We start from the raw sequence: 26,019 nt of genomic DNA on the forward strand, positions 1-26,019 counted from the left end.
TACTTATTTATAGGTTCGTAATTATATTATAATTGTACACCTGCACTTTCACTATTGTTTTCATTAGTATGCATCATTCTTTTATTTGCTCCATTTCCATAATATTTTTGACAACGACAGTTGTATGAACTGGTATTTGTTTTTTTATGCAATATATTTCACACAAACTGTAATCAATGACTTTTTCTTCCCCTTTAAATAAGTGAACTCAATCGTCTGCTAATCAGCCACGTAGCGCCACGTCTGCGCGCATGCGCAGTGCCCTCACATTTGTGTTCCGGGGTCGACCAGCCAGTGTACACAGTCAAAAAAACAAAAAAAACATCATTGTGTAGTTTCTCTCATTTTCAATTTACTTAGTTTCTACACGGACCACCGAGGGGGGAGTCCGGGGCTTCTTGCGGAAGGAGAGACGCTTTGATTACGGCAGCGAGATGAACTTCTTCAGAGGGGTGATGGGCGGACAGGCAGCCGGGCCGCAGCCGTCCGGAGCGGAGACGGTAGGAAACCAGTCCGGCTAGCTGCGGCTAGCTAACAGTAGCACCACAAGGTGTACCTGACAAACGGAGACCACACGGCAATACAAATACAATATAAACATGTATTCACAAACATGGGGTTGTTTTTTGTCTCGATAAAACGCCCATAACGAAGCTCGGGCCTCACTAAATGAGAGGAACGAGCGAGTCAGGAGGCTCATAAGCTAATGTAGCTTCTGTCAGTTGTCCTGACATGCCAGCTGTTTTCTCTGCTACTAGCTGAGATGTAATGAATGAATGAAATACAGACAGACAAACAGACAGGCTATGCACTTTTAGGAGTATCGGTTGTCCACAATATATTTATTTGCAAATGGCCATAGAGTATCTACATATGTTCACATCCAGTATTTGGGATAAGGGGTCATCCCCATGTTTCCCTTTTGCTATTGATTTAGCATCGTGAGAGCTAACTCCATTGGTCAAATGGCAGACGAATGAAGGGAAGTGGATGTTTCAGATGCACTTTGAATGGTAAAAAATCCCTCAAGCCACGGAGAGATATCGGTGTTTAATGAAAGAAAAAGCAAACTCATCTTTTCCACAGATTTGAGGTCATGGGTTTCAAGGAGTGTACCATCAGTAGGATAAGAGCTGTAGGTGGGTGGTTTCAACATTTAACATCGTGAAACATGCATCGCTGAGAACACAACACCCTTAAAATAGGTTTTGTTAATGTGCCATATTTAGATGACACTAATATACAGGACTTTGGGAACATGGATAGAGTTGGATAGGATCCCAAACTATTAGCAATTAGTTCCACATAAAAATAGGCCTTATTCTTGCTGTGTACTGAAATGTAGGCCGACAGCTAATGGTTACTTTCATTGCTGATCATCGTCTCAATTAGTCCATAAAATTGTGAACATGTACCATCCAACGTCCAAGGTGACTTCTTCAAAAGAGCTTGGGTTGTTCAACACCAAAATATACACTACCGTTCAAAAGTTTGGGATCACTTAGAAATGTCCTTATTTTTCAAAGAAAAGCATTGTTTTTTTCAATGAAGATAACATTAAATCAATCAAAAATACACTCTATACATTGTTAATGTGGTAAATGACTATTCTAGGTGGAAACGTCTGGTTTCTCATGAAATATCTCCATAGGTGTATAGAGGCCCATTTCCATCAACTATCACTCCAGTGTTCTAATGGTACATTGTGTTTGCTAATCGCCTTAGAAGCCTAATGTCTGATTAGAAAACCCTTGTGCAATTATGTTAGCACAGCTGAAAACAGTTATGCTGATGAGAGAAGCTATAAAACTGGCCTTCCTTTGAGCTAGTTGATTATCTGGAGCATCACATTTGTGGGTTCGATAAGACTCTCAAAATGGCCAGAAAAAAAGAACTTTCAACGGAAACTCGCCAGTCTATTCTTGTTCTTAGAAATGAAGGCTATTCCATGCGAGAAATTGCAAAGAAACTGAAAATTTCCTACAGCGGTGTGTACTACTCCGTTCAGAGAACAGCACAAACGGGCTCTAACTAGAGCAGAAAGAGAAGTGGGAGGCCCCGGTGCACAACTCAGCAAGAAGACAAGTACATTAGAGTCTCTAGTTTGAGAAATAGACGCCTCACAGGTCCTCAACTGGCAGCTTCTTTAAATGGCACCCGCAAAACGCCAGTGTCAACGTCGACAGTGAAGAGGCGACTCCGGGATGCTGGCCTTCTAGGCAGAGTGGCAAAGAAAAAGCCATATCTGAGACTGGCCAATAAAAAGAAAAGATTGGTATGGGCAAAAGAACACAGGCATTGGACAGAGGAAGATTGGAAAAAGGTGTTACGGACAGATGAATCCAAGTTTGAGGTGTTTGGATCACACAGAAGAACATTTGTGAGACGTAGAACAGGTGAAAAGATGCTGGAAGAGTGCCTGACACCATCTGTCAAGCATGGTGGAGGTAATGTGATGGTCTGGGGCTGCTTTGGTGCTGGTAAAGTGGGAGATTTGTACCAGGTAAAAGGGATTTTAAATAAGGAAGGCTATCACTCCATTTTGCAATGCCATGCCATACCCTGTGGGCAGCGCTTGATTGGAGCCAATTTCCTCCTCCAACAGGACAATGACCCAAAGCACACCTCCAAATTGTGCAAGAACTATTGAGGGAAGAAGCAGGCAGCTGGTATGCTGTCTGTAATGGAGTGGCCAGCACAGTCACCAGATCTCAACCCCATTGAGCTGTTGTGGGAGCAGCTTGACCGTATGGTCCGCAAGAAGTGCCCATCAAGCCAATCCAACTTGTGGCAGGTGCTTCAGGAAGCGTGGGGTGACATTTCAACAGATTACCTCAACAAATTAACAGCTAGAATGCCAAAGGTCTGCAATGCTGTAATTGCTGCAAAAGGAGCATTCTTTGACGAAAGCAAAGTTTGAAGAAAAAAATTAATACTTCAAATACAAATCATTATTTCTAACCTTGTCAATGTCTTGACTATATTTTCTATACATTTTGCAACTCATTTGATAAATAAAAGTGTGAGTTTTCATGGAAAACACGAAATTGTCTGGGTGATCCCAAACTTTTGAACGGTAGTGTATGAAATACAGACAAGTGTGCAATCCTGAATCTTCACATGGTTTAATCTCAGTATGAAACGATAAACATCCTAATGCGCAGCAGCATATGTGACGCATGCAGAGCATTGCAGGAGCGCAATAGCTACAGATCTTTGTGGGTATCCATTGCTGTCATGGCTGCTCAGAGCGTGTCGCTCCTGCAAAATCCACAATACATTCATCACGGAACTGTGTGGAATGTTTTATTCACAACAAATAAATTATGATTCTTCTATTGACAGATCCACAAGTTGTGTGACCGAGTAGCCTCATCGACGCTCCTAGAGGACCGCAGAGATGCAGTCCGGGCTCTCAAGTCTCTTTCTAAGGTACAGTAAAGTATGAATATACAGTTATTGGAAACGGGTGCAGTAGAAATCCACTTATTTGCCGGCTTATTAGGTACACCTAGCTTAATACATGCAGTCTAAATAATCATATCGGCATGAAGCTTACATTGTTCAGTTTTTGCTGAAACTGTTTTAGGGAGGTGTTTAATAAACTTTACTTTAGTCCGTCATTCTGCTGAATTCTGTTGATTGGTATGAGTGTTTTCAATTTTAGTCTTACCATCATTTATGTAAATCAGTTGGACGGCATACTAGAAACAATTTAAGTAATAACTGAACACTATAACCTTTTTAAAGGTTGGATGTATTTCAGGGCTGCTGTTTTTCATTGCATTTTTTTTGTATCTTCAAAAATGGTTAGGGAGTGTACGAAGGGGGTTGTGTTAAGCCACATTAATGACGCGTCCAGTACTTTTTTATTGAGAAGTTGTTTTGTGTATTAACCTTTTTTGTAGCTTTGATGAAATGGCAGTGAAATTAGATCCTTCTTGCTCTTTATTACTTTAATTGGGACATTTGTAAACGACTTCTCATCTGTCACACTGACTGCCATGGATAAAGCGACCATTTGTCAAACTCTGCTGATTTAAAATAAACTTATTATTCACAAAAACTTCTGCTAAGCCACCTCTCAGTTTAGTTCATGGACAGTTTTGTCGCTGGCTGCCACATCAACCACGAGTAATTTAGTTTCTTCTCTAGCCGCACTTTAAAAAACAAACTATGAAACAGGAGACTAAAAGTTAATAATGTTTTCATACTGCCTTGTTTCTTTTGTTGTTGTTAAGTGGTTCTTTACAAATAAACTTTCCTTCGCGACCTGTTATCTTTTGTAGAAATATCGCATGGAAGTCGGCACACAGGCGATGGATCACCTGATTAACATACTGCAAACTGACAGGTATGTTGATGCTGTATTTGTGTTCTTTGTTTGTTTTATGTTGTCCTTAAAAGAGCTTTGTGTTTTCGTCTCACTCGAGTAACAATAAAACCTGTTTTTCTTTTAACATCCTCTTTCGTCCTGCTACCCAAACAGGTCCGACTCTGAAATTCTTGGCTATGCTTTGGACACACTGTACAACATCCTCTGCAACGATGAGGAGGAAGAGCAAGGTATTGACTGCTCTCACAATTAGTAGAAAATATGAAAATCACCTCCAATTTGTGATTGTTTCAAGATAATTCCTCCTAATTATGTGGCTACTGTCAACGGCGCCTGAGCCATTGTGTAGTTTTGCATGTGTAATTGAGGTGATGTCATGTCAAGTGGACATTAGTGATTGTGCATTCCCCCCCTCTGTGCACTGACAAGGACTGCGTGATGTAAAGATTCTCGTCTCTTTTCTCTTCCATGTTTTAACGCTACAGATGAATCGGAAGGTAAACCTCTTTGACTGTGCATGATGCCACCCCACTAACCACCAGCAGTACTTTCAAATCATACTTTGTTTTTGCTTGGGTTGTGGAAAAAGAGCACCATTACTATATTTGTTTACACAGGTTGTAAAAAGCTGATTTTATTATAGGCTGTGTTTTGGTTGTTGTTGTTGTTGTTGTCGTCATATCTTCACAAGAATCAGTCAGCTGATTCAGTCGGCTGAAATGACAGTTTTCGGAGAGGCTTTAAACTCCCTCTCCCCCTGTCCTTGCAGACGCAGTAACCCCTATCTCTGCTTCAGGGAAGCATAAGAATGTTTCCATGCCTGGTCAGTACTGAAACCAAGCTATCCCTACCGTAGTTGTAGTACTGCTATTTAACTAACTTTACTAAAAGCAGTTTGCACTGGTGAAGTGCCTGGAAGCTTTGTGGGTGGTGAATGCTTCACTAATACCGTCACATTCCTAAACCTCCTGTCTCTCAGTATGTCTCAGTCCTCCTTTGTTCCCTTCACATCTTAATACCTGGTGGTTTTTTGCACTCTTGTGGTGAAATGATATGGTTTAGTTTAGTTTGCTTCTGTTGTTTGTTTGTTTTTCCCAGTATTAGTATAAAAGAAAATCATAATTCCTCACCTGTAGTGGTATCTAGTTTTTTTGTTTTGAGCTCTGTGGATTGTTAATAACGGCGCAAAGGTTTTTCTCTGTCACATTTTAACCTGCATTAGGGATTTTATATTGGTCTGGTTATAAAGTTGTTATTACAAACATGAGCAAAGTTACCAAATCTTAGAAATGTACATATCAAAACTAGGGCTGTGAAACGATTAACATTTTTAATCGGATTAATCACAGGTTTTTGTGGATTAATCATGATTAATCACATATTACCGATATTCTCGGTATATTTTGTGAGAACATAGAGATTTATGACAAGACGGATATATACATTTATACATTCTTCTATACAATGGTGCTGCAACTCAGCAGTTATTTAGCAGTTTTCTTCCATATGGAACATTAATACATCTTCATCCTAAACAGAATGTTTAACCCTCCTGTTACCTTTCGGGTCAATTTGACCCCATTCAATGTTTAATGTCGGTGTTCTTTGGGGTCAATTTGACCCCAGGCTGTTTTTCACTGTGTCAAACATATCAGAAATATCAACTTTTTTATTTATTTAAAGGGCTATTTAGGTAGTCAACAAACAAACATAAAGTACCTCACACTTAAACTTGGGAAACAATATTAATTCTAATAATTTTCTGGAGGTTTTAATTGCTGGGGTCAAATTGACCCCGAGGGTAAAATATGTTCGTAAATGTAAAGGTAACAGGAGGGTTAAACAGAACATTTTTCTCTTGTTTGTCAACCATTAACTCCACCATGATACAATCTAAAGGTGGACAGATTGACAAGTGACTTTTTTTTGCTCGGTCCGATGCGCGCACGGAGCTCTGTGGCGCGCGAGACGGAGATCGATAAGTGTTAACGCAACGCGAAGAGACAGAAATGACATGCTGCTGTGGAGATACGATCAACAACAGACGTTTAGTTTAATAAAAGAACAAAGACGTGCTATAGAGAACATGTCAGGGGGCGGGCCAATCTTTTTAATGTCATGCGATCTACCGACACTACGCCGTGATCGACTGGCAGGTCGCGATCGACGTGTTGAGACACCTGATCTACAGGAAGTAAAAGTCGTAACAAGGTTTCCGTAGGTGAACCTGCGGAAGGATCATTACCGATGAACAGACCGTCTGCATGAGAGCGGACAGAGTTCAGATTGAAGTGGTGTATTGGAAGCTCATTTTGCAAGTGACTTTTTTTTCGTCCCGACGACCAACAACAGACGGATTGGAAGCTCATTCTGCGCATGCGTTAAAAAACAACAACTAGTTAAACCTGTAATTGAATTAACTGAGTTAACGCGTTATTTTTCACAGCACTAATCAAAACATGAAGAAATGCATTCAAAACTAGTTTTTTAAAAGTTATGTTTCTTTAAGTTAACCCTTTTATGTTCTGATGACGAGGTGGGTATGCTCTCAGTGTCAGCGTGGTGGTGTTTGTCACATTGAAGCTTTCATCTGATCCCATTTTCAGTGTGTTTTACACACTACTGGGCTCACCCTGTTCACACTTCCTTGTAGCTGCCCCTTAATCTGTGTGTCACCCTTAATTTACCCAGAAGGCATGTTCACCAGTATCACCCTGAGCATGTGCACATTTCTTGAATGGCATCAAATATAAAGTCATTATTCGATAAAAAACACACCAGTGATAAAGACTCTGGGAACGTTTTGAGAAGTTGTTTGTACTGCTCACCAACTCAGGCTGATACCTATGAAACAAACCAACTGGTTCCCTCAATAGACTCGTGCTGTGATGTTTATCTTCAGTTCTCAATCTCCTTCACAGATGAGAACGCCCAGAAGCAGTCTGATGACCTGGGTGCCCAGTTCACAGAACAGTTTGTTCAGGATCCTGAACATGTGACTCTGCTTCTCACTCTGTTGGAGGTACTGAACTGCTTCTGCTCCAGTGGAAAGACTTCTGTGTTGTTATATTTGTCAAAACAACTGCCTGACTGCCAATTAATACATTGATTATTTTTAGGAGTTTGACTTCCATGTACGTTGGCCCGGGGTAAAGCTGTTGACTACTCTCCTGAAGAACCAGGGTGTCCAGGTCCAGGGTATCATTCTGGTCAGCCCCATGGGTGAGCTTCTCCTCTCCACATCTACTCAAACTGGTCTTGTAGTGTCTGGGTTTTACTCGCCCAGCTGAACAAGTCACACAAAAAGACGAGTCGGTTTGTCATTAAGGGGTTCCCCACTTGGTTTTTAACAGCTGTTTTTATTTCCATCGTCAGGTGTTTCCAGATTGATGGACCTATTGGCCGACTCTAGAGAAGTCATTCGCAACGATGTGAGTACCTGTCTTTGCGGTCACGTTCAGATCGACTTAAGGATGGTGTCAAGAAATTCTCATTCATTTGAGATGAGTTCACTCAGTCGGCTATCAAAAAAGTAGTTCCAGCTCAGTTTCTGGTGCAGCGTCATGTGACTCCAGCAAGGCGCTGTGTTGAGCGTTCATACATGCACTGCATATTCCCGATGAATTACCCGATACATAGTGTCATGAACAGCTGTGCAGTGTTTTTGCGTTTGAGAAGCCTCGAAACGCAAAGATTTGTTATTCAAACTGGACTTCCGAGATTGTATTTCCCCTCTCCCCGGTAGCCTAAACAATACGCCCACATCAACGCAGCCCTCCGTAGTGTTTTAAAGCAGGGCTGATTTAGTTGTACAGCTCTAATCGGATACATGACGACCCGTTTTTTTATTTTTCTCACTTCCAACAGGGCTTGCTGTTGCTTCAACAGCTGACCAAAAGCAATGCTGCCATTCAGAAAATTGTAGCATTTGAAAACGCATTTGAGCGTCTTCTAGACATCATCACCGAAGAGGGCAGCAGCGATGGAGGTAAAAGGAACATATTATTATCTTCAGTTTAGTATTGTCGCCATACATGTGAATACAATCCTTTTTCCTTCACTTCCAATTAAAATGGTCGGATTATAGTTTTTCTTGTGAGCTCTGATGCCGATCCTTTTCCCTCTTTGCAGGTATTGTGGTGGAGGACTGTTTGCTGCTGCTGCTCAACCTGCTCAAGAACAACAGCTCCAATCAGAACTTCTTCAAAGAGGGCTCCTACATTCAGAGAATGAAGCCCTGGTTTGAAATCGGTGACGACAACTCTGGCTGGTCTGCGCAGAAGGTCACCAACCTCCACCTCATGCTGCAGGTAACGCAGAACAGTCATGCTGAAGCGTCACTTTAAAGTATTTAAAAAATTGAACAAGCGGGACAACGGGCTCTTGTTTTGCTCTAATCTTGCACGATGTTCTGTTCCCAGTTGGTGCGAGTCATGGTGTCTCCAGTGAACTCTCCTGGAGCTACATCCAGCTGCCAGAAGTCCATGTACCAGTGCGGTCTGCTGCAGCAGCTGTGCACCATCCTCATGGCCACCGGTGTGCCTGCTGATATCCTCACTGAGGTAATGACAGAAAGTAGGACCCGATATGAGAGGCGTTGCTCCTTTTGAGACCTATTGCTTTCAAGGTTGTGATCGGGACACTCTTTTTTCAGACCATCAACACTGTATCGGAGGTCATCAGAGGCTCACAGGTCAACCAGGACTACTTTGCGTCTGTCAATGCTCCTTCAAACCCACCGAGGTGAGACCAATGAACCAAGACAGTAATGAACCGTCGTGTGCCTCCCGGGGGCCAGAGCGGGCGACGTGGAGTCTTGTTTGAAGCTGCTGGCTAAGGACAAGTGGAGATAGTCAGATTGTAATACACGCCGGTGGTAATGACGCCCGAGCCCGCCGCTCGGAACTCACTAAAATTAATGTGGAATCGGTGTGTGCTTATGCCAAGACGTTGTCGGACACCGTAATTTTCTCTGGCCCTCTCCCAAATTTGCAGACAGACGAATTGTATAGCCGAATGTCGTCTTTCAACCGCTGGCTGTCGAGGTGGTGCCCAGCGAATAATGTGGGCTACATAGACAACTGGAAGACTTTCTGGGAAAACCTGATCTGATGAGGAGGCGGCATCCATCCCACGTTGGACGGAGCGCGTCTCATTTCTGCGAATATGACCAAGTTGATCACGGACTTAATCTATGACAACCCAGGGTTCAGATCAGGAACCGGGAGCAGAGTTGTAGTTTAACACCCTTCTCTGCTCTTCCATTCGAGCAGTTACCCACCCATGACTTTAGAGTAGAGACTGTGTCTGTCCCACGGCCACTTCAATTAAATAAATCAAAAGTAAGCAGAAGAGGAGTCGTACACAATAACCTTATACAAGTTAACACCATTATTTCAGCAGTGCAACAAAACAGGACTATTAAATGTGGTCTCCTAAATATTCGATCTCTGTCATCTAAAGCTGTGTTACTAAATGATTTAATATCAGATAATCACATTGATTTATGTTGCCTAACTGAAACCTGGCTGAGCCATGAAGAATATGTCTGCCTGAATGAATCGACTCCTCCAAGTCATATTAATACTCACATTCCTCGAGGCACCGGTCGAGGAGGTGGAGTAGCAGCCATCTTTGAATCGAGCCTATTAATTAATCCTCAACCAAAATTACACTACACCTCATTTGAAAGCCTTGTTCTTAGTCTTTCACATCCAACCTGGAAAACACTACAGCCAATTCGATTTGTGATTCTGTACCGCCACCAGGTCCATATTCAGAGTTTATATCTGAATTCTCAGAATTTATATCAAGTTTGGTTCTTAAAACCGATAAAGTTATTATTGTTGGAGATTTTAATATCCATGTGGATGTTGATAATGATTGCCTTAGTGCTGCATTCATCTCCTTGTTGGACTCGATTGGCTTCTGTCAGAGAACAGAAACCCACTCACAGCTTTGGCCACACGCTTGATCTTGTTCTTACTTATGGCATTGACATTGAGCATTTGAACGTCTTCCCACAGAATCCTCTTCTGTCAGACCACAACCTCATAACTTTTGAATTTATACTACCGGAGTGTACTCCGTTAGTCAAAAGTTTCTACACCAGATGTCTAACTGACAGTGCTGTAGCTAAATTTAAAGCGATTCCTTCTGTATTTGATTCGATACCACGTCTCAATATAACAGAGGACTCCTGGTCTAACTTTAGTCCGTCCCAGATTGATCATCTTGTTGACAGTGCCACAGGCTCTCTGAGAATGACACTGGACTCGATAGCCCTCTGAAGAAGAAGACAGTGAGGAAGAGGAGGTTTGCTCCTGGTATAACCCTCAGACCCGCAAACTGAAGCAAGCGTCACGAAAGCTTGAGCATATGGCGTTCAACTAATCTCGAAGAATCCCGCTTAGTTTGGCGAGATAGTCTTAAAACATATAAGAAGGCCCTCCGTAATGCCAGAGCAGCCTATTACTCATCAGTAATAGAAAAATAAAAACAACCCCAGGTTTCTCTTCAGCACTGTAGCCAGGCTGACAGAGAGTCACAGCTCTGTGGCGCCGAGCATTCCTATAAACCTCAGTGGTAATGACTTTATGAACTTCTTTAATGAAAAGATTTTAACTATTAGGGACAAGATTAATATTCTCTTGCCCATAACCAGTGCCAATCTGTCCTCAAGTGGAATGGCCTTGGAAACCGCTGTATGCCCTGGTGTATATTTGGAGGGCTTTTCTCCCATCAACCGTGACCAATTATCTTCAACGGTTTCTACTTCGAACACGTCTACTTGTCTCTTGGACCCCATCCCGACGAGGCTGCTTAAAGACGTTTTGCCTTTAATTGGCAGCTCTCTATTAGATATGATCAATGTGTCTCTGCTAACAGGCCACGTACCACACTCCTTCAAAGTGGCTGTTATTAAACCTCTCCTGAAGAAGCCCACTCTGGATCCAGAGGTGTTGGCTAACTACAGACCGATCTCTAACCTCCCCTTCCTCTCCAAGATCCTTGAGAAAGTGGTCGCAAATCAGTTGTGCGACTTTCTACATCATAATAGTTTATTTGAGAAATTTCAATCAGGATTTAGAAAACACCACAGCACCGAGACAGCAATGGTGAAAATTACAAATGACCTCTTAATGGCAGCAGATAAAGGACTCCTCTCTGTCCTGGTCTTGTTAGACCTTAGTGCTGCATTCGACACCATTGACCATGACATCCTGTTACAGAGACTGGAGCAGTCGATTGGCATTTCAGGCACGGCACTAATTTGGTTTAAATCCTATTTATCAGATCGATCTCAGTTTGTATTTGTAAACGATGACGCCTCGATAACCACTAACGTTAATCACGGAGTTCCACAAGGTTCTGTGCTTGGACCAATTTTATTTACCTTATACATGCTTCCTTTGGGCAATATTATCAGGAAACACTCCATAAACTTTCATTGTTATGCAGATGATACTCAACTATATTTATCGATAAAACCAGAGGAGAGCAACCAACTCGGTAAAATTCAAGCATGTCTTAAAGACATAAAACATGGATGACCTGCAATTTCTTGATGTTAAACTCAGACAAAACCGAAGTAATTTTAATCGGCCCTGAGCACCTCAGAGATCAATTATCTGGTGATGTGGATTCTGTAGATGGCATTGCCCTGGCATCCAACACCACTGTAAAGAATCTTGGCGTTATCTTTGATCGGGACTTGTCCTTTAACTCCCACGTAAAGCAAATCTCAAGGACTGCATTCTTTCATCTACGTAATATTTCAAAATCAGGCACATCTTGTCTCAAAAGATGCAGAAAAATTGGTTCACGTTCGTTACTTGAGACTGGATTACTGCAACTCCTTATTATCAGGCTGCTCTAATAAGTCTCTTAGGTCCCTCCAGTTGATCCAGAATGCTGCAGCTCGTGTTCTCACTAAAACTAAGAAAGAGATCACATCACTCCTGCACTAGCTGCTCTGCACTGGCTCCCAGTAAAATCAAGAATCACTTTTAAAATTCTTCTCTTAACGTACAAAGCCTTGATTGGTGATGCACCATCATATCTTAAGGAGCTTGTAGTACCATATTGCCCCACTAGAGCTACGCTCACTAAATGCGGACTACTTGTAGTTCCTAGAGTCTTAAAAAGTAGAATGGGAGCCAGAGCCTTTAGTTATCAAGCTCCTCTTTTATGGAACCAGCTTCCAATTTCAGTCCGGGAGGCAGACACAGTCACCTCGTTTAAGAGTAGACTTAAGACCTTCCTCTTTGACAGAGCTTATAGTTAGGGCTGAATCAGGTTTGCCCTGGTCCAGCCCCTTGATATGCTGCTAGAGGCTTATAGCTGCCGGGGGACGTTTTAGGATGCACTGAGTACCTATCTCCTCTTTTTTTCTCTCCTTAAGGATGAATTTTCATCTCTCAATCACACGTTACTAACTCTGCTTTCTCCCCGGAGTCCTTTTGACTTCACGTCTCATGGGGTCATCGGACCCTATGAGACGACATAGATCCTATCTGCCTGATGGATCATCGAGGTCTGGGTCGTGGAATTCCTGCTCCTGACTACGCCTACTGTCCTGTTGAGACTCCGCCTACTGTTGAGACTCCGCCCACTCCTCCTCCCCACCGCCATCTGCCTGATGGATCGTGGAGGTCTCCATCGTGGAATATGCCTACTATGAACTATTCATACACTCTGTCATATTCATTGAATGTATTTTAACTCTAAATCTGTCCTTCTGTACACATTACATCTATTGCATCTGTCCATCCTGGAGAGGGATCCTCCTCTGTTGCTTTCCTCCAGGTTTCTTCCCTTTTTTTCCCCCTGAAGGGTTATTTGGGAGTTTTTCCTGGTCCGATGTGAGGTTTTGGGGCAGGGATGTCTATGTGTACAGATTGTAAAGCACTCCGAGACAAATTTGTAATTTGTGAAATTGGGCTATACAAATAAACTGAATTGAATTGAATTAATTCGCCGACTTCTATCTGATAGGAAACTGAACGATCTCTCTGATCTCTCGTCCTTTTTTGTCCATAGACCAGCCATTGTGGTGCTGCTCATGTCCATGGTGAACGAGAGACAGCCGTTTGTGCTTCGCTGTGCCGTCCTCTACTGTTTCCAGTGTTTCCTGTACAAAAACCAGAAGGGACAGGGGGAGATTGTGGCTACGCTGCTGCCCTCCACCATTGATGGTCAGTTACACCAAGTCGAGAACTTAAAGGTGGCATTAACAGTTGTTTTGCTATCATTTGGACTCATCATAGTCATCGTATGTTTCTCTTGTGCAAACAATTCTCCAGGAAGTTCAAAAAATTAAATTCAGTTTATTTTGTATGGCACGATATAAAAAATTACAAATTTGCCTCAGAGGGCTTTACAATTTGTAGGACCTCAGGGATGTCATATGTGATATCAAAATAAAGAAATAAATGTAATTTAAATTAAAAGCAGTCTTTAAACCGCTTTCTATACAGCTATAATAGTGATTAATAACATAAAACAATCTTACTGAATGAATGTTGGTGGTGGTCGGAGGGGCCATAGGCGCTGATTGGCAGCCACGCTTCCGTCAGTCTGCCCCAGGGCAGCTGTGGCTACTGATGTAGCTTACCACCACCGGGACGACTGTGTGTGTGTGTGACTACTGGACTCTGGACTGTAAAGCGACTTCGAGTGTCTAGAGCGCTATATAAAATAAATGATTATTATTATTATTATGACTCGCACTTTAAACATGTATATTATTGACGTACCTGCTTTGACTATCTGTGAATTTTAATATTTTTTGATGTTTCAATAATTCATGTTTTTAGGTTGTAAAGTAGTCATTTTATTTTCTTAATGAATTTGCGTAGGGTTCAACACATTTAAAAACACTGACAGGCTGACATGTAATGCAGGAACAATCTAAAAACGTTTTAAACCACTTTTGGGTGAAGGAGAAGCATAATGCTCACAGGTAAAGGTGACACAGATGGATGGACTATTGTTTATTCTTCTGTCAGATTTATACATTTACAACTATTCATCAACTGCCTCGTTCACATTTCTTTCCGTTAGCCAATTCCATCTCAGCGGGCCAGCTGCTGTGCGGAGGCCTTTTCTCAGTGGACTCTCTGTCCAACTGGTGTGCCGCTGTGGCCTTGGCTCACTCCCTGCAGGACAACCTCACTCAGAAGGAGCAGCTGCTGAGGGTCCAACTGGCCACCAGCCTGGGAAAGCCCCCCGTCTCCCTGCTGCAGCAGTGCACCAACATCCTCTCCCAGGTAGGACGATGAGAGTTCCAACTAGCTGCTAGAATGAGGATTTTCACGGGCCACGTGTGCCTCGGTAGGCAGGATGTTTTTGGCAAATTAATACTGAAGTGTCAACAACAGTGACTAGAACAGTGTCACGTTATTGTGGATTTGCAGGGAGATAAGATCGTCCGGCGGGTAAGTAACGCGTGTTGTGAGTGTTTGGGCGGCACCTCTGCTGGTTATTTTGGCTTGGCATCTGAAGTAGACGTCTTGTTGGCACACATGTTTGGGGATCTTGCTTCCCTTTTTAACTCTTTACTGACCCCTCTTTCGTCCTAATTTATAGCTATGACCAGATTCTTCCTCCATAGGGGTGCACACACACGGGGTGCACTCGTCCCCACAGGATCGGAGGCTCTAGTGGCTCTCACTGTGTTCACCTGTGGGAACGTGCACAAGAGAGGTGCAGAGAGAAGGGACACAGTAGCTGTTGTTTGTGGTTTTGCCACCCTCACACCTGCTTTGAGCTGTCGTGACGTTGGTTTGTTTGCGGCGCTGCGAGCTCTTATCCGTGAGTTCAGGAAGTGTGCAACTGCAGCAGCAGCAGCTTTTGGGCCTTTTCCTGTCTGAGTGAGAGAGCTCCACTCTTGTTTCTCTGGTTCTCTTTCTGACATGCACTTGCTTATGAATGCACAGTGCCGGTGCGAGAAGCTTTTGTAGTTTATACTGCACACGGGTTGTTTAATTTTCACTGTAGATTCAGGTGGTTATACAATATACTTGTGAGTCTCACTGGGAATTACTCAGTTTGCATTACTCCCGCCAAGCTAACCTGTATGAACTTCTGTGAACCCTCCTGGTGAAACTTGCCGCGCTCTGTTGACAAACTCCTCCTCGCTTTCGTCCAGCTTGGTCTCAAGTTAGGTGAGCAAGTGTGAATCAGGGAAACTGAAACTGGGCCCCTGTCCTGTGCACCTACCTTACTTTAATAAGTCCAGCCAGGAGAAGTACTGGCGGGAAAAGCTCCTGCTTCTTTTTATGTTGAAAGGAGAGAGGGGAGGGGTTCAGTCATTTGAACTGGTTACCTAGGGATGTGAAGGGATTTCCAGTCTCATCCAACTGGGAGGAGACCAGTTGGACCATTCCATAAGTTTTTCTTGCTCGAGTCTCTTGATTTGAACTCTTACCCTCTAGTTTTACTACAATCACCCACCTGCCTGTTCAATTACTACTTTTTTTTTTTCCTCTTCATTTTTCCATTACGTCACATTTGGAGACTAAATATGAGAAGGTGATTTTTTATATATTTTTTTGTAGTAATGCTGATAAGTTTTCCCCCATAATGTCATTATGTCAGTTTTTGACCAAACACGACAGGAAAGAGGTCTTCTCTTCCTGAAGCATGATGTGCATAAAGTATTAATGCAGCAGCTTATTCAAAGTCTCAAAGGTTCTCTATATGATATTCAGAGCATTTCTAGAGCAGCAGAAATATATTTAATATGTGAAGTTAGTGCATTTGAACGTGCCTCACAATCGAGCTCATGGAGGCTCGGCCAGTGTTTTGAGGGAATAGATATGCTCTGAGTTTTGCATTGAGGACCTTTAACCTCCAGTGCAGAGTTAACAGATTTTATTTGCTTCTGCACTTTGTTTTAATCGGTATTGATTGCATTCCAACTTCATGAAAATCAGCTTTATTTTTTTCTACAACTGGCATACTGGCATACGTTTCCTAAAAATGTGAAGCAGACATTTTGAGATGAATGTAATGTAAGGTTGAGGTCTGTTGCCGGTCTGAAACCGCTTATGTTTCTCAAAGCAGATTTTCGTTTTATTTATGTTAATACCCTTTAATTATTATTGCAGTTACTTTTTTTGCATGTGCTGAAAAAATCAGTAAGATTTTCAATTACAATTTCAGTCATCAACCATTTGCAGAATTGAAATTGCAAACAACAAACTAATTGAAAATCATGGAATACTTGATGAATGGAGGCAGAGATGTTTTTTTGGGGCTTCACAGACTTTGATTTCTTCATACAGTATATTTGACCTTTTTTACTGGTTGTATTCATTTTGACTGTCCTTGTTTTTGTTTGTTAACCTTATTAACTACTAATGGTTGGTGTGATTGAAGTTCTCCCTATTAAGTGCTGTTGAGTTTATTTAACCACTTCCTCATTTGTGTTGATTGGAAAATCAAAAGCAGCGTGTTACTACTAACACGTCAGGATGGGAAGAACATTGGACTCATGTGGCTGTGAAATGAATGCTCGGCTCGCTTTAATATCAACTCAAATTTCAGCACTTTTGTTGCCATTGTATCTACTTTAGACTTTTATTTTTTTACAGTTTGAATTAAAAACATTTTGTTAGATTATCTTTTTGCATATTATACATTTTGCTTAACTAATGACTCAATCTGGACTTAATTTGAAAGTCTATGACCAGGATTACAATTTTAAATTCCTTGAAATATTAGCTTTTCTTACATGGATAGGACCATGTGCCTTAATGTACACAACTTCCCTACATTTGATTCTCTTATTGCCTAAACGCAAATGTTTTGATACCTCCTAGAATATTTCATATTTGGCTCAAGTCAGCAGCTTCCGGTGTGAGTCAAGAAGCACACATTGACATTTGTTTTGTTTTCCCTTTTTTCCTCTCCAGGGCAGTAAAGTGCAGACCAGGGTGGGCCTCCTCATGCTGCTTTGTACATGGATCAACAACTGTCCGATCGCCGTCACTCACTTCCTACACAATCAGGAAAACGTCCCCTTTGTATCCTTGAAGCAGCCTCCAAGCCATCCACCAACTGCATGTCAATAAATGTCTGTAATTCGTCTTATTTTCGTGAACAAACTGGTTCTCACTTCTCTCGGACGAATCTTATATTTTTCCTTTTTTGATTAATAACTTTTGAGGACACCAGCTATATCCTATTATTCAGATAACAACGCACGAGAATGAATCCTTAACTCGGTGTGACTCCTGCAGCTGACTGCCCAGATCTCGGAGAACTTAGGAGAGGATGAACGGCTGGTGCAGGGCCTGTGTGCGCTGCTCCTCGGCATCTGCATCTATTACAACGACAACTCGCTGGAAAACAACACCAAGTAAGTGTCTGTTCACACACACCTTTAATACCTCAATAAACACATCCACGTGAACTTCTGTCGTCTCATTATTCTCAAACCCCTGTTGTAGCATGCATGGCTGTTTTTAGTCTCTGAATGTGGAATGACTGAAGCTTTATAGTGGGAACAGTTTGATAGGTACGATATAAACTGAATGACTATGACGGTCATGCAAGTGGCATCTTATTAAGTGTGTCTCTGTGACAACTTCCCTGAAAGCACACATGTTGACAACTTTTCCTCTTTTAAATCCTTAAATCCTGCTACTGTCTGTTGTCCTTTGCTCAATGATATCATTGTTTTCTTTCATGATTTGTGTCTTTCTGTAAGTACTTTGTTTTGAAAATTGCTGCATCAATAAAGACTATTATTATTATTATTTGGCTACGAAAGACAACTACGTGTGAGGATGTTTTTTCTTCTTCCTCTCAACTTTATAACCCCGCGTCCCTGGGTCTTAATGTGCACATATATTAACATATCAAAATGTATGCATGCATCAGTGCTCAGGTTTTTCCAGAACTGTATTTATACGTTGGCCAAAGTTATCTCAATGACCTAACTTGAAAGATCAGGCGACTGAAATCGTGTTAAAAACATTGACTGTTAAAACAACCTCCTCGTTGTCCAGAGATAAGCTGAAGCAGCTCATCGAGAAGCGGATCGGAAAGGAAAACTTTGTTGAGAAACTGGGCTTCATCACCAAACATGAGCTGTACTCGCGGGCGGCTCAGAAGCCGCAGCCGGTGTTCCTGTCTCCGGAGCAGATGCTGTTCGACCACGAGTTCACCAAGCTGGTCAAAGAACTGGAGGGTCAGTCGGAGACCGATCCTCCACATCATTTAATCGTACTTTTGTCAGGGCAGTTGCAAAATGAAATGTTGGTTCCATTCATTATTTCTCCGGCTACGCTAAACAGGTGTGATCACTAAAGCTGTTCACAAATCCAATGAGGAGGAGAAGAAGGAAGAGGAGGTGAAGAAGACCTTAGAACAACATGACAACATTGTAACTCGGTATAAAGAGCTGATCCGAGAACAGGTAAACAACCGACTTATTGTGCGTGCAACTTGTTTTTCGTTTCTGTGTTTGATGTTTAAAAAAAAATATATTTAATGTTCTCTCCCGTTTACATTTTTTTAATATTGATTGTGTGATCCTCAGGATACTCAGATCCAGGAGCTGAAGGAGCAGGTGGGGTCCATGTCGTCTCAGAGTGAACAGATGCAGACTACAGTGACCCAGCAGCTGTCCCAGATCCAGCAGCACAAGGACCAGTACAACATCCTCAAGCTGAAATTAGGTGGATGACTAATAACAAGTGTTTTGTGTCTTCAAATACGTGCTTTATTTCGGGCTTGTTGGTTGAATGAAAAATAGGGATTTTGGCAAAGTATAGAATATATTTGTTGGATTTATTTATTTATTTTCAACAACTCTGGTCATGTTTTCATATTTTTGGCCACGGTCCCCGTTGATGATGAAATCTCGCTGCTTCATCGCTGTGATATGCAGAGACATCGCAACATACAGCTTCACAACAGCGGCAACTACAGGAGGTTTTAGAGAAGTAGTGCCATGAAGCCAAAAGCAGCAGCTTCTCTGATGGTCACTCTAATGAGTCCATCCCCTTAGACCTCCACGTTAAAGTACCCAACTGTGAAGCAGAAATAAACATGTTTAAAGACGGGTAAAAAAAGAAGCTATTTTTCCCCTTTTATCACAACTAAACAGGCTGTTTTTATCGAACTCAAGTGAATGTGTATGTAGAACTAATTTGTTAAAATGTAACAGCTCGTTTCTCTGCCTTAGTGCTGAATGTAACAGAGTCCACATCACCTTAATGTCTAAAGAGTGTAAGATAGTGAGTGAAGTATTATCTTTCTGGCTAAAAACTGTTTGTATAACCAAAAAGCTGTAAACAATGAGAATCTCAAAACAAGCTAAACTCAATGGGATAATGTTCTGTACTAAAGCCACACTGATCAATAGTCAAGGCTGATCGATTATCAGATTTATTCAAAGTCCCAAATATCAAAATCGGCATGGGCCAAAAAAAAGGCTGCCTTTGTCATTCACAGTAACAGTTCTTTAAATGTATTTTGTTGTTGATATGTGTGTATATGCAACACAAATCAATACAGGGGTCACATAAACATTTCTATCGCATTACCTCATCTTAACTACAATGACTCATTTCAGGTAAGGACAGCCAGCCCAACAGCCAGGGCGAAGGCTCTCAGGTGAACGGGCTGCAGACGGAGGAGCTCACGCAGCTCCGAGAGGAGGTGGAGGAGCTCTGCAAGCAGCGCGCCCTCCTTCAGACGCAGCTCGGTGACAAAGACACACTCAAAAGCAGCCTGGTTAGTAGATGTCTGCGCACAGTGTGTGTTTGTTTGTTTGTCTTTGTGTACGCTTCAACTGGAGCTGGATGAGCTTTGCAGGAAAAACAACAGCAACGGAGAGCCCTGTTGTTTGGTTTCTTTAATGTGATGATTATCTGCCTTTCTTTGTTTTGGTTTTTATCAAATATGTTTATATTGAACATCTTAGTGATTTGGGCTGTTGGTCTGACAAAACATTTAAAGACGTTGCTTTTAGCTTTGGTAAACATTTATTGACGTTTACCATTTTAGGAATCAGAAAATAATCAGCAGATTAATCGTCAGTGGAAATGGTCGTTATTTGCCGACTTAATAAGAAAATAATCCTACTATTTGCACAGGATGTAGAGTTTTACTTTGTTCCTGTCAGAGTAAAAATAACATTATAGTGCATTACTAATGCGTTTTATTTTCACTGTGTGTAGACGTCCGAGACAGCAGAAAGTTCAGCAGGAGGATCAGACGACACAGAAATGCTCAAGGTAGGATTCTTCATAAATACATTTCTTCTTTCATCTTTAATTCACAATTAATAAATGTGTAAAGGATGAGGCTGGTATGATTCTACATTTCTCGTCTTGTCAACAAATCCCATAACAAGACAAATTACATGATTGGTCGGCTTGTTAATACTTCCCCACCTTCTGTCACTCAGCCCAACCCCACTGAGCCCATTTTTTCCCCATAAGTATCATCAAACGTAACGCTAAGACTTTCATATTCTGTTCATATTTTCAGGTAATTGTTCTATATATTACATGCATTTTTGCAAGTGTTGCTTTGTTTGTTGCAGGAGCTGGAGGGTCTGAGGAGTCGGGTCCAGTCCCAGTTGGCAGAAATCAACCAGATGAAGTCAGAGAGACAAGAACTGCTCAGAAGAGCTGAGGCTGGGGTAATTATCATGCACATCTGATATTTGTGTTCCAAATATCACATTATTCTTGATGGATGCTAAATGACTCCACCTCCCACTGGTTTGTCTCAGTCCTCGGAGGCAGTCTCCAGCAGTGACGGCGCAGTAGACGCTGCCAAGATGGCCGAAGTAGAGAGCAGACTGGCAGCACAGACGACTGAGATGGAGAGGCTCAAGGTGTGTAGAATATCTGTAAAGCATCACATCACCCTGATTTACCCTCAATATGTATAGACTACTTGGCTGTGACTTCTTTAAATTATTTATTTACACATCAGATGTTTTTCCTGGGTATTTGTGTTTATGGATCATTCTGTCTCTTCCTCCATCTTCTCCTTTGGTTTCCAGGGGGAAGCACAGAGTTTGTCAGAGAGCCGGGCGGAGCTGGACCAGCAGCTGGCTGCCGCCACCAGCACGGTGGCCATCCTGCAGACGGAGAAGGCGAAGCTGCAATCGGAGGTGCAGGACTCCAAGAAGGAGCAGGACGACCTGCTGATGCTGCTGGCCGACCAGGACCAGAAGATCCACAGCCTCAAACAGAAGCTCAAAGACCTGGGAGAGACGGTAGACAGTCAGGGTTCTCGTGTTCCACCAGGGCTCTGAACTCCGGTGCTCCCCCATTGTGGAGAAGGGAGGTTTCATAGAGATGGTCAAATACAGGCTTATAAAATACTGAAATTACATTTTAACAACTTCAAATCTGAAATACTATTCATTACTGCTTTAAAAAGTAATAATTACATTAGGATTAGGCTTCTTTTAAACATACACTACTGTTCAAAAGTTTGGGGTCATCCAGACAATTTTGTGTCTTCCATGAAAACTCACTTTTATTCATCAAATTAATTGAAAATGTAATAGAAAATATAGTCAAGACATTGACAAGGTTAGAAATAATGATTAATATTTGAAGTATTAATTTTGTTCTTCAAACTTCAAGCTCAAAGGAAGGCCAGTTGTATAGCTTATATCACCAGCATAACTGTTTTCAGCTGTGCTAACATAATTGCACAAGGGTTTTCTAATCAGATATTAGTCTTCTAAGGCGATTAGCAAACACAATGTACCATTAGAACACTGGAGTGATAGTTGATGGAAATGGGCCTCTATACACCTATGGAGATATTTCATTAGAAACCAGACGTTTCCACCGAGAATAGTCATTTACCACATTAACAATGTATAGTGTGTATTTTTGATTAATGTTATCTTTATTGAAAAAACAGTGCTTTTCTTTGAAAAATAAAGACATTTCTAAGTGACCCCAAACTTTTGAACGGTAGTGTATTTATTTTTTAATTAAAGGTGGAAACGAGCAGAAGGATAAATGCGCAAAAAACAAACTACTGCAATGAACCGCGAAAGACAATCATTTATATTTTAATAGTTACAGTGCAGAGGCGGCTTACCTCAGAGGCTCACCTCTTCAGAGGTTCAGTTGCCTTCGCCACCAAAATCAAATATTAGTGGATCACAGCGGCGGGTGCACATTAGAGCATTAATAACAATAAAAGATCAAAATAAAACACAATAACTATAATAACAATAATTTTTGTGGTTTGCTTTCACACCACAAAGTAAAAGCATTCAGTGGACCTGATGACCAGCCTGCTGTCCTCCATATTCACTCATTCATTGTCACCATGGAGACCAAAACTAGACTGTGAAGCGTTCAGTAATCCTAAATTCTGCTCCCAGTGTAACCAGTCAGTGGTGGTAGTTTTTGGCTGTAGGGATTGGGTTGAGTAGGAAGCTTTACAACAACAAACTAGAATGGGCACTCGGTAGAGCGCATACCTTCGCATATCACAAGATTGGGCATTGAATTATGAACATTTTGGCATTAGTTGCATGCCAATTGGACAAAAATGTATCGTGCTATGGTAAAAAAAAGAGTTTGACCTTTCCATGACCTTGACCTTTGACCCGATTGATCCCAAAATCTAATCAAATGGTCCCCGGATAATAACCAATCATCCCACCAAATTTCAGGCGATTCAAGAAAATGTTGACCTGTTCATGACCTTTGACCTTGACCTTTGACCCGATCGATCCCAAAATCTAGTCAACTGGTCCCCGGTTAATCGCATGAAATTTGGTGGGATGATTGTTTAATCATCCCACCAAATTTCATGCGATTCGGTTCAATACTTTTTGAGTTCTGCGAAAGATTTTGACCTGTTCATGACCTTTGACCTTTGACCCGATCGATCCCAAAATCTAATCAACTGGTCCCCGGATAATAAACAATGATCCCACCAAATTTCATGCGATTCGGTTCAATACTTTTTGAGTTCTGTGAAAGATTTTGACCTGTTCATGACCTTTGACCCGATCGATCCCAAAATCTAATCAACTGGTCCCCGATAATAAACAATTATCCCACCAAATTTCATGCGATTCGGTTCAATACTTTTTGAGTTCTGCGAAATATTTTGACCTGTTCATGACCTTTGACCCGATCGATCCCAAAATCTAATCAACTGGTCCCCGGATAATAAACAATGATCCCACCAAATTTCATGCGATTCGGTTCAATACTTTTTGAGTTCTGTGAAAGATTTTGACCTGTTCATGACCTTTGACCTTTGACCCGATCGATCCCAAAATCTAATCAACTGGTCCCCGGATAATAAAAAATCATCCCACCAAATTTCATGCGATTCGGTTCAATACTTTTTGAGATTTGCGAATAACACGCATACAAATAAATAAATAAATAAATAAATACACTGCGATCAAAACATAACCTTCCGGCATTTTCAATGCGAAGGTAAAGACCACTCAGCTGTGTTGTGTGTGTGTGTTTGCTTTAGTTAGACTGTGACACTTTCCTTACAGGTGGACGATGAAGACGATCTCGACTGCAGGGACCAGACGGATGAAGATTACGAGGATGAAGACGAGGACTAAGGGACGAAACACTGAAAGAAAAGAAAAAGAGAGATGGGAATATTTGTCTGCCAGCAGGCAAGAAAGAAAACTTTGCAGAAACAAACCTGAGAAGCTGAAGAATAGGACTAATATATTGATGCAGTTTCTCTCTCTGGCTGCCATGCTATCTTCATCTTTCTTTGCCCTACATGTTAGTTATTTTGGACTCTTTTTTTTCTCTCCAAACATTCAGTTTTCAGTGACAGCAAAAAAAAAGATTAGATTATTGTCAGTACATTCATCTCTGCTATTTTCACCGTCAGTTTGTGATGGGTTTTATCAGTCTTGTGTTTATTGTTATGTATTATCGATATAGTTTGTAATCACAAGAATAAACACTAGGTTAATATTGACACACATCTGGAAACAATTTACAAATATGCAACTGTAAACAGATTTGATATTATTATATCATAAAGATGACGTATGATGACTCTCCAGCGTTCGGGTCACCAGCAACGTGTCGCGGTGCTGCGCCCCGAATTTATCTTCACTGCCGAATCAGTTTGAGTTCCGAGTGTTCCAGTATTTCACCACTCTGTTGTTCTCCTTCACGTTGACGACACGATCCGACCGCTCTTCAATATGCTGCAAAACACTGACCGAAAACATGTAGCCTACTGACAAAAAGGATATTTTGCAATTTTGTGTCCAATACTGGCAACCAAGCTTCTGTATGATATTGTGTAACTTATCAGTTTATGAGCCACATTTAAATGAAAAAAGAAGAAGAATATCAGTCTGTATGCCTGAACGGAGGTATAGTTGTAGATAAATTAAATTTTACTAAATCCACAATGAGACTTTTGTGTTTGTCTTTTCCGGATCATTTATGTCTGAATATAGGGCTCGATAACGTTTATAATTGTCGATACGTATCGCATACGTTTACCGATGTTTCAGTATCTGTCGTGTCGTCGCTACCAAACACATTATGGCAACAATTGATAAAGACCTCGGACAATTTCTGGGATGTGACCACGCCAGGAAAAAAAACACATTCAGATTTTCAAATGCGTCCGTGATTGTTTCAGGAAACGGTAAATATCTGACCCGAGTATAAGTAAAGCAAAAAGCGTTCAGCGAAACCTTGGCGCATGTTTGTTTTGCTTTTATTAGACGGCGATAAACAAGAGACGACGAGAAGAGAGCGATGCAACTATATATGATCTATATATCTCGTATCTGAACCGGAGACGTGGTCGTCTTCACTCTGAGCCGCCGGTGGCTTCAGATGCTCGCTGCTTCAGCCACATTTAGCTTGGTTCTGAAAAGGATCTGTGATTTAATACGCAGCCCTATTGTGACCAATGAGCAGATTATATATGTAATAATTATAGGTTGACAAAAAGACATAACCCTGCTTCACTGGACAACATCAACACTAAACCAGAAGAAATTCTCACAATTTTTTATTTCCCAAGCCTCTTGAACATTAATATCAAAAGATAGTTCTGATAAAAAGAATACAAGGAATAAACGTGCATGTTTAGTTACATAATGACAGAGGTTTTCTAGGCATCCTCCAGTCCAGTTGTTCTTTAATTGTTGTAAAACAGATAACACCTCTTAGAATATTAATTGACAAACTAAACAGTAAATCTTCAAGACGCATTGTTGGATAATTCCCAGGAGGCCATAGGCTCTTTCAAACCAAGTCAATTGAACATAAATAGAGCCCAAATCTACAAATATGAGTTTGTAATAATATAAGTTTCTGCCTCCATTTGTCATAAAAAGCTCAACTTTATGAAGACATTTGTCTCTGAGCGGTTCAGCTGGGGGCCGAGGACGCTGGCTGCGTACGTCACACTTGTTCTGGCTAAACCACGCCCACAAGCGGAGGAAGCAGTCTGAAGACTCATGGAGGAAAAACAACAACAACAACATCTTTTCCGCCGTGTTTCCACACAGGTCTCCATTAAGTCAACCTCCACGTCATGTTTGTGAACACATACAGTTATTTGCTTGTCAAATTCGTCGTTAGATTTGGACAGATATTACCGAGTGAATAATGCATTCTCAATTCATGTATCTGCAGTGAAAAGTTTCAATGTAAGTAATA

The 26,019-nt window shown here is 41.5% G+C and overlaps 1 protein-coding gene across 7 annotated transcripts; it reads left to right on the forward strand.

Annotated features, from left to right (window-relative positions):
- Positions 1-283: 283 nt before the first annotated feature.
- Positions 284-24,752, forward strand: uso1 (USO1 vesicle transport factor). 7 transcript variants are annotated; one of them, XM_056410353.1, is made up of 28 exons: positions 439-500; positions 2,606-2,794; positions 3,346-3,432; positions 4,290-4,354; positions 4,490-4,566; positions 4,822-4,833; positions 5,106-5,159; positions 7,258-7,358; positions 7,456-7,558; positions 7,712-7,767; positions 8,204-8,324; positions 8,468-8,646; positions 8,758-8,898; positions 8,991-9,079; positions 13,379-13,533; positions 14,402-14,607; positions 14,755-14,775; positions 17,257-17,367; positions 17,584-17,702; positions 18,355-18,536; positions 18,643-18,764; positions 18,888-19,026; positions 19,926-20,086; positions 20,533-20,589; positions 20,901-20,999; positions 21,093-21,197; positions 21,369-21,584; positions 23,862-24,752. In XM_056410353.1, the coding sequence occupies exons 2-28, from the start codon at positions 2,672-2,674 to the stop codon at positions 23,931-23,933; spliced, it is 2,973 nt and encodes a 990-aa protein (XP_056266328.1). In that variant the 5' UTR covers positions 439-500; positions 2,606-2,671; the 3' UTR covers positions 23,934-24,752. The 7 variants fall into 7 exon arrangements, with proteins under 7 accessions (XP_056266331.1, XP_056266334.1, XP_056266328.1 ...); XM_056410356.1 differs by lacking the exon at positions 2,606-2,794 and having other exon boundaries at positions 284-500; XM_056410352.1 differs by lacking the exon at positions 439-500 and having other exon boundaries at positions 1,868-2,794.
- Positions 24,753-26,019: the final 1,267 nt, after the last annotated feature.

Source organism: Pseudoliparis swirei, chromosome 24 (assembly GCF_029220125.1).
Source record: "Pseudoliparis swirei isolate HS2019 ecotype Mariana Trench chromosome 24, NWPU_hadal_v1, whole genome shotgun sequence".
Classification (NCBI taxonomy): Eukaryota; Metazoa; Chordata; class Actinopteri; order Perciformes; family Liparidae; genus Pseudoliparis; species Pseudoliparis swirei.

Excerpts from the sequence above, each read along its gene's own strand:
- uso1 (XM_056410353.1), top strand. The coding sequence starts at position 2,672 with ATGCTGTCTGTAATGGAGTGGCCAGCACAGTCACCAGATCTCAACCCC. Across the intron at positions 7,559-7,711 it reads CATTCTGGTCAGCCCCATGG|GTGTTTCCAGATTGATGGAC; the intron begins GTGAGCTTCTCC and ends TTCCATCGTCAG. Across the intron at positions 19,027-19,925 it reads CATCCTCAAGCTGAAATTAG|GTAAGGACAGCCAGCCCAAC; the intron begins GTGGATGACTAA and ends GACTCATTTCAG.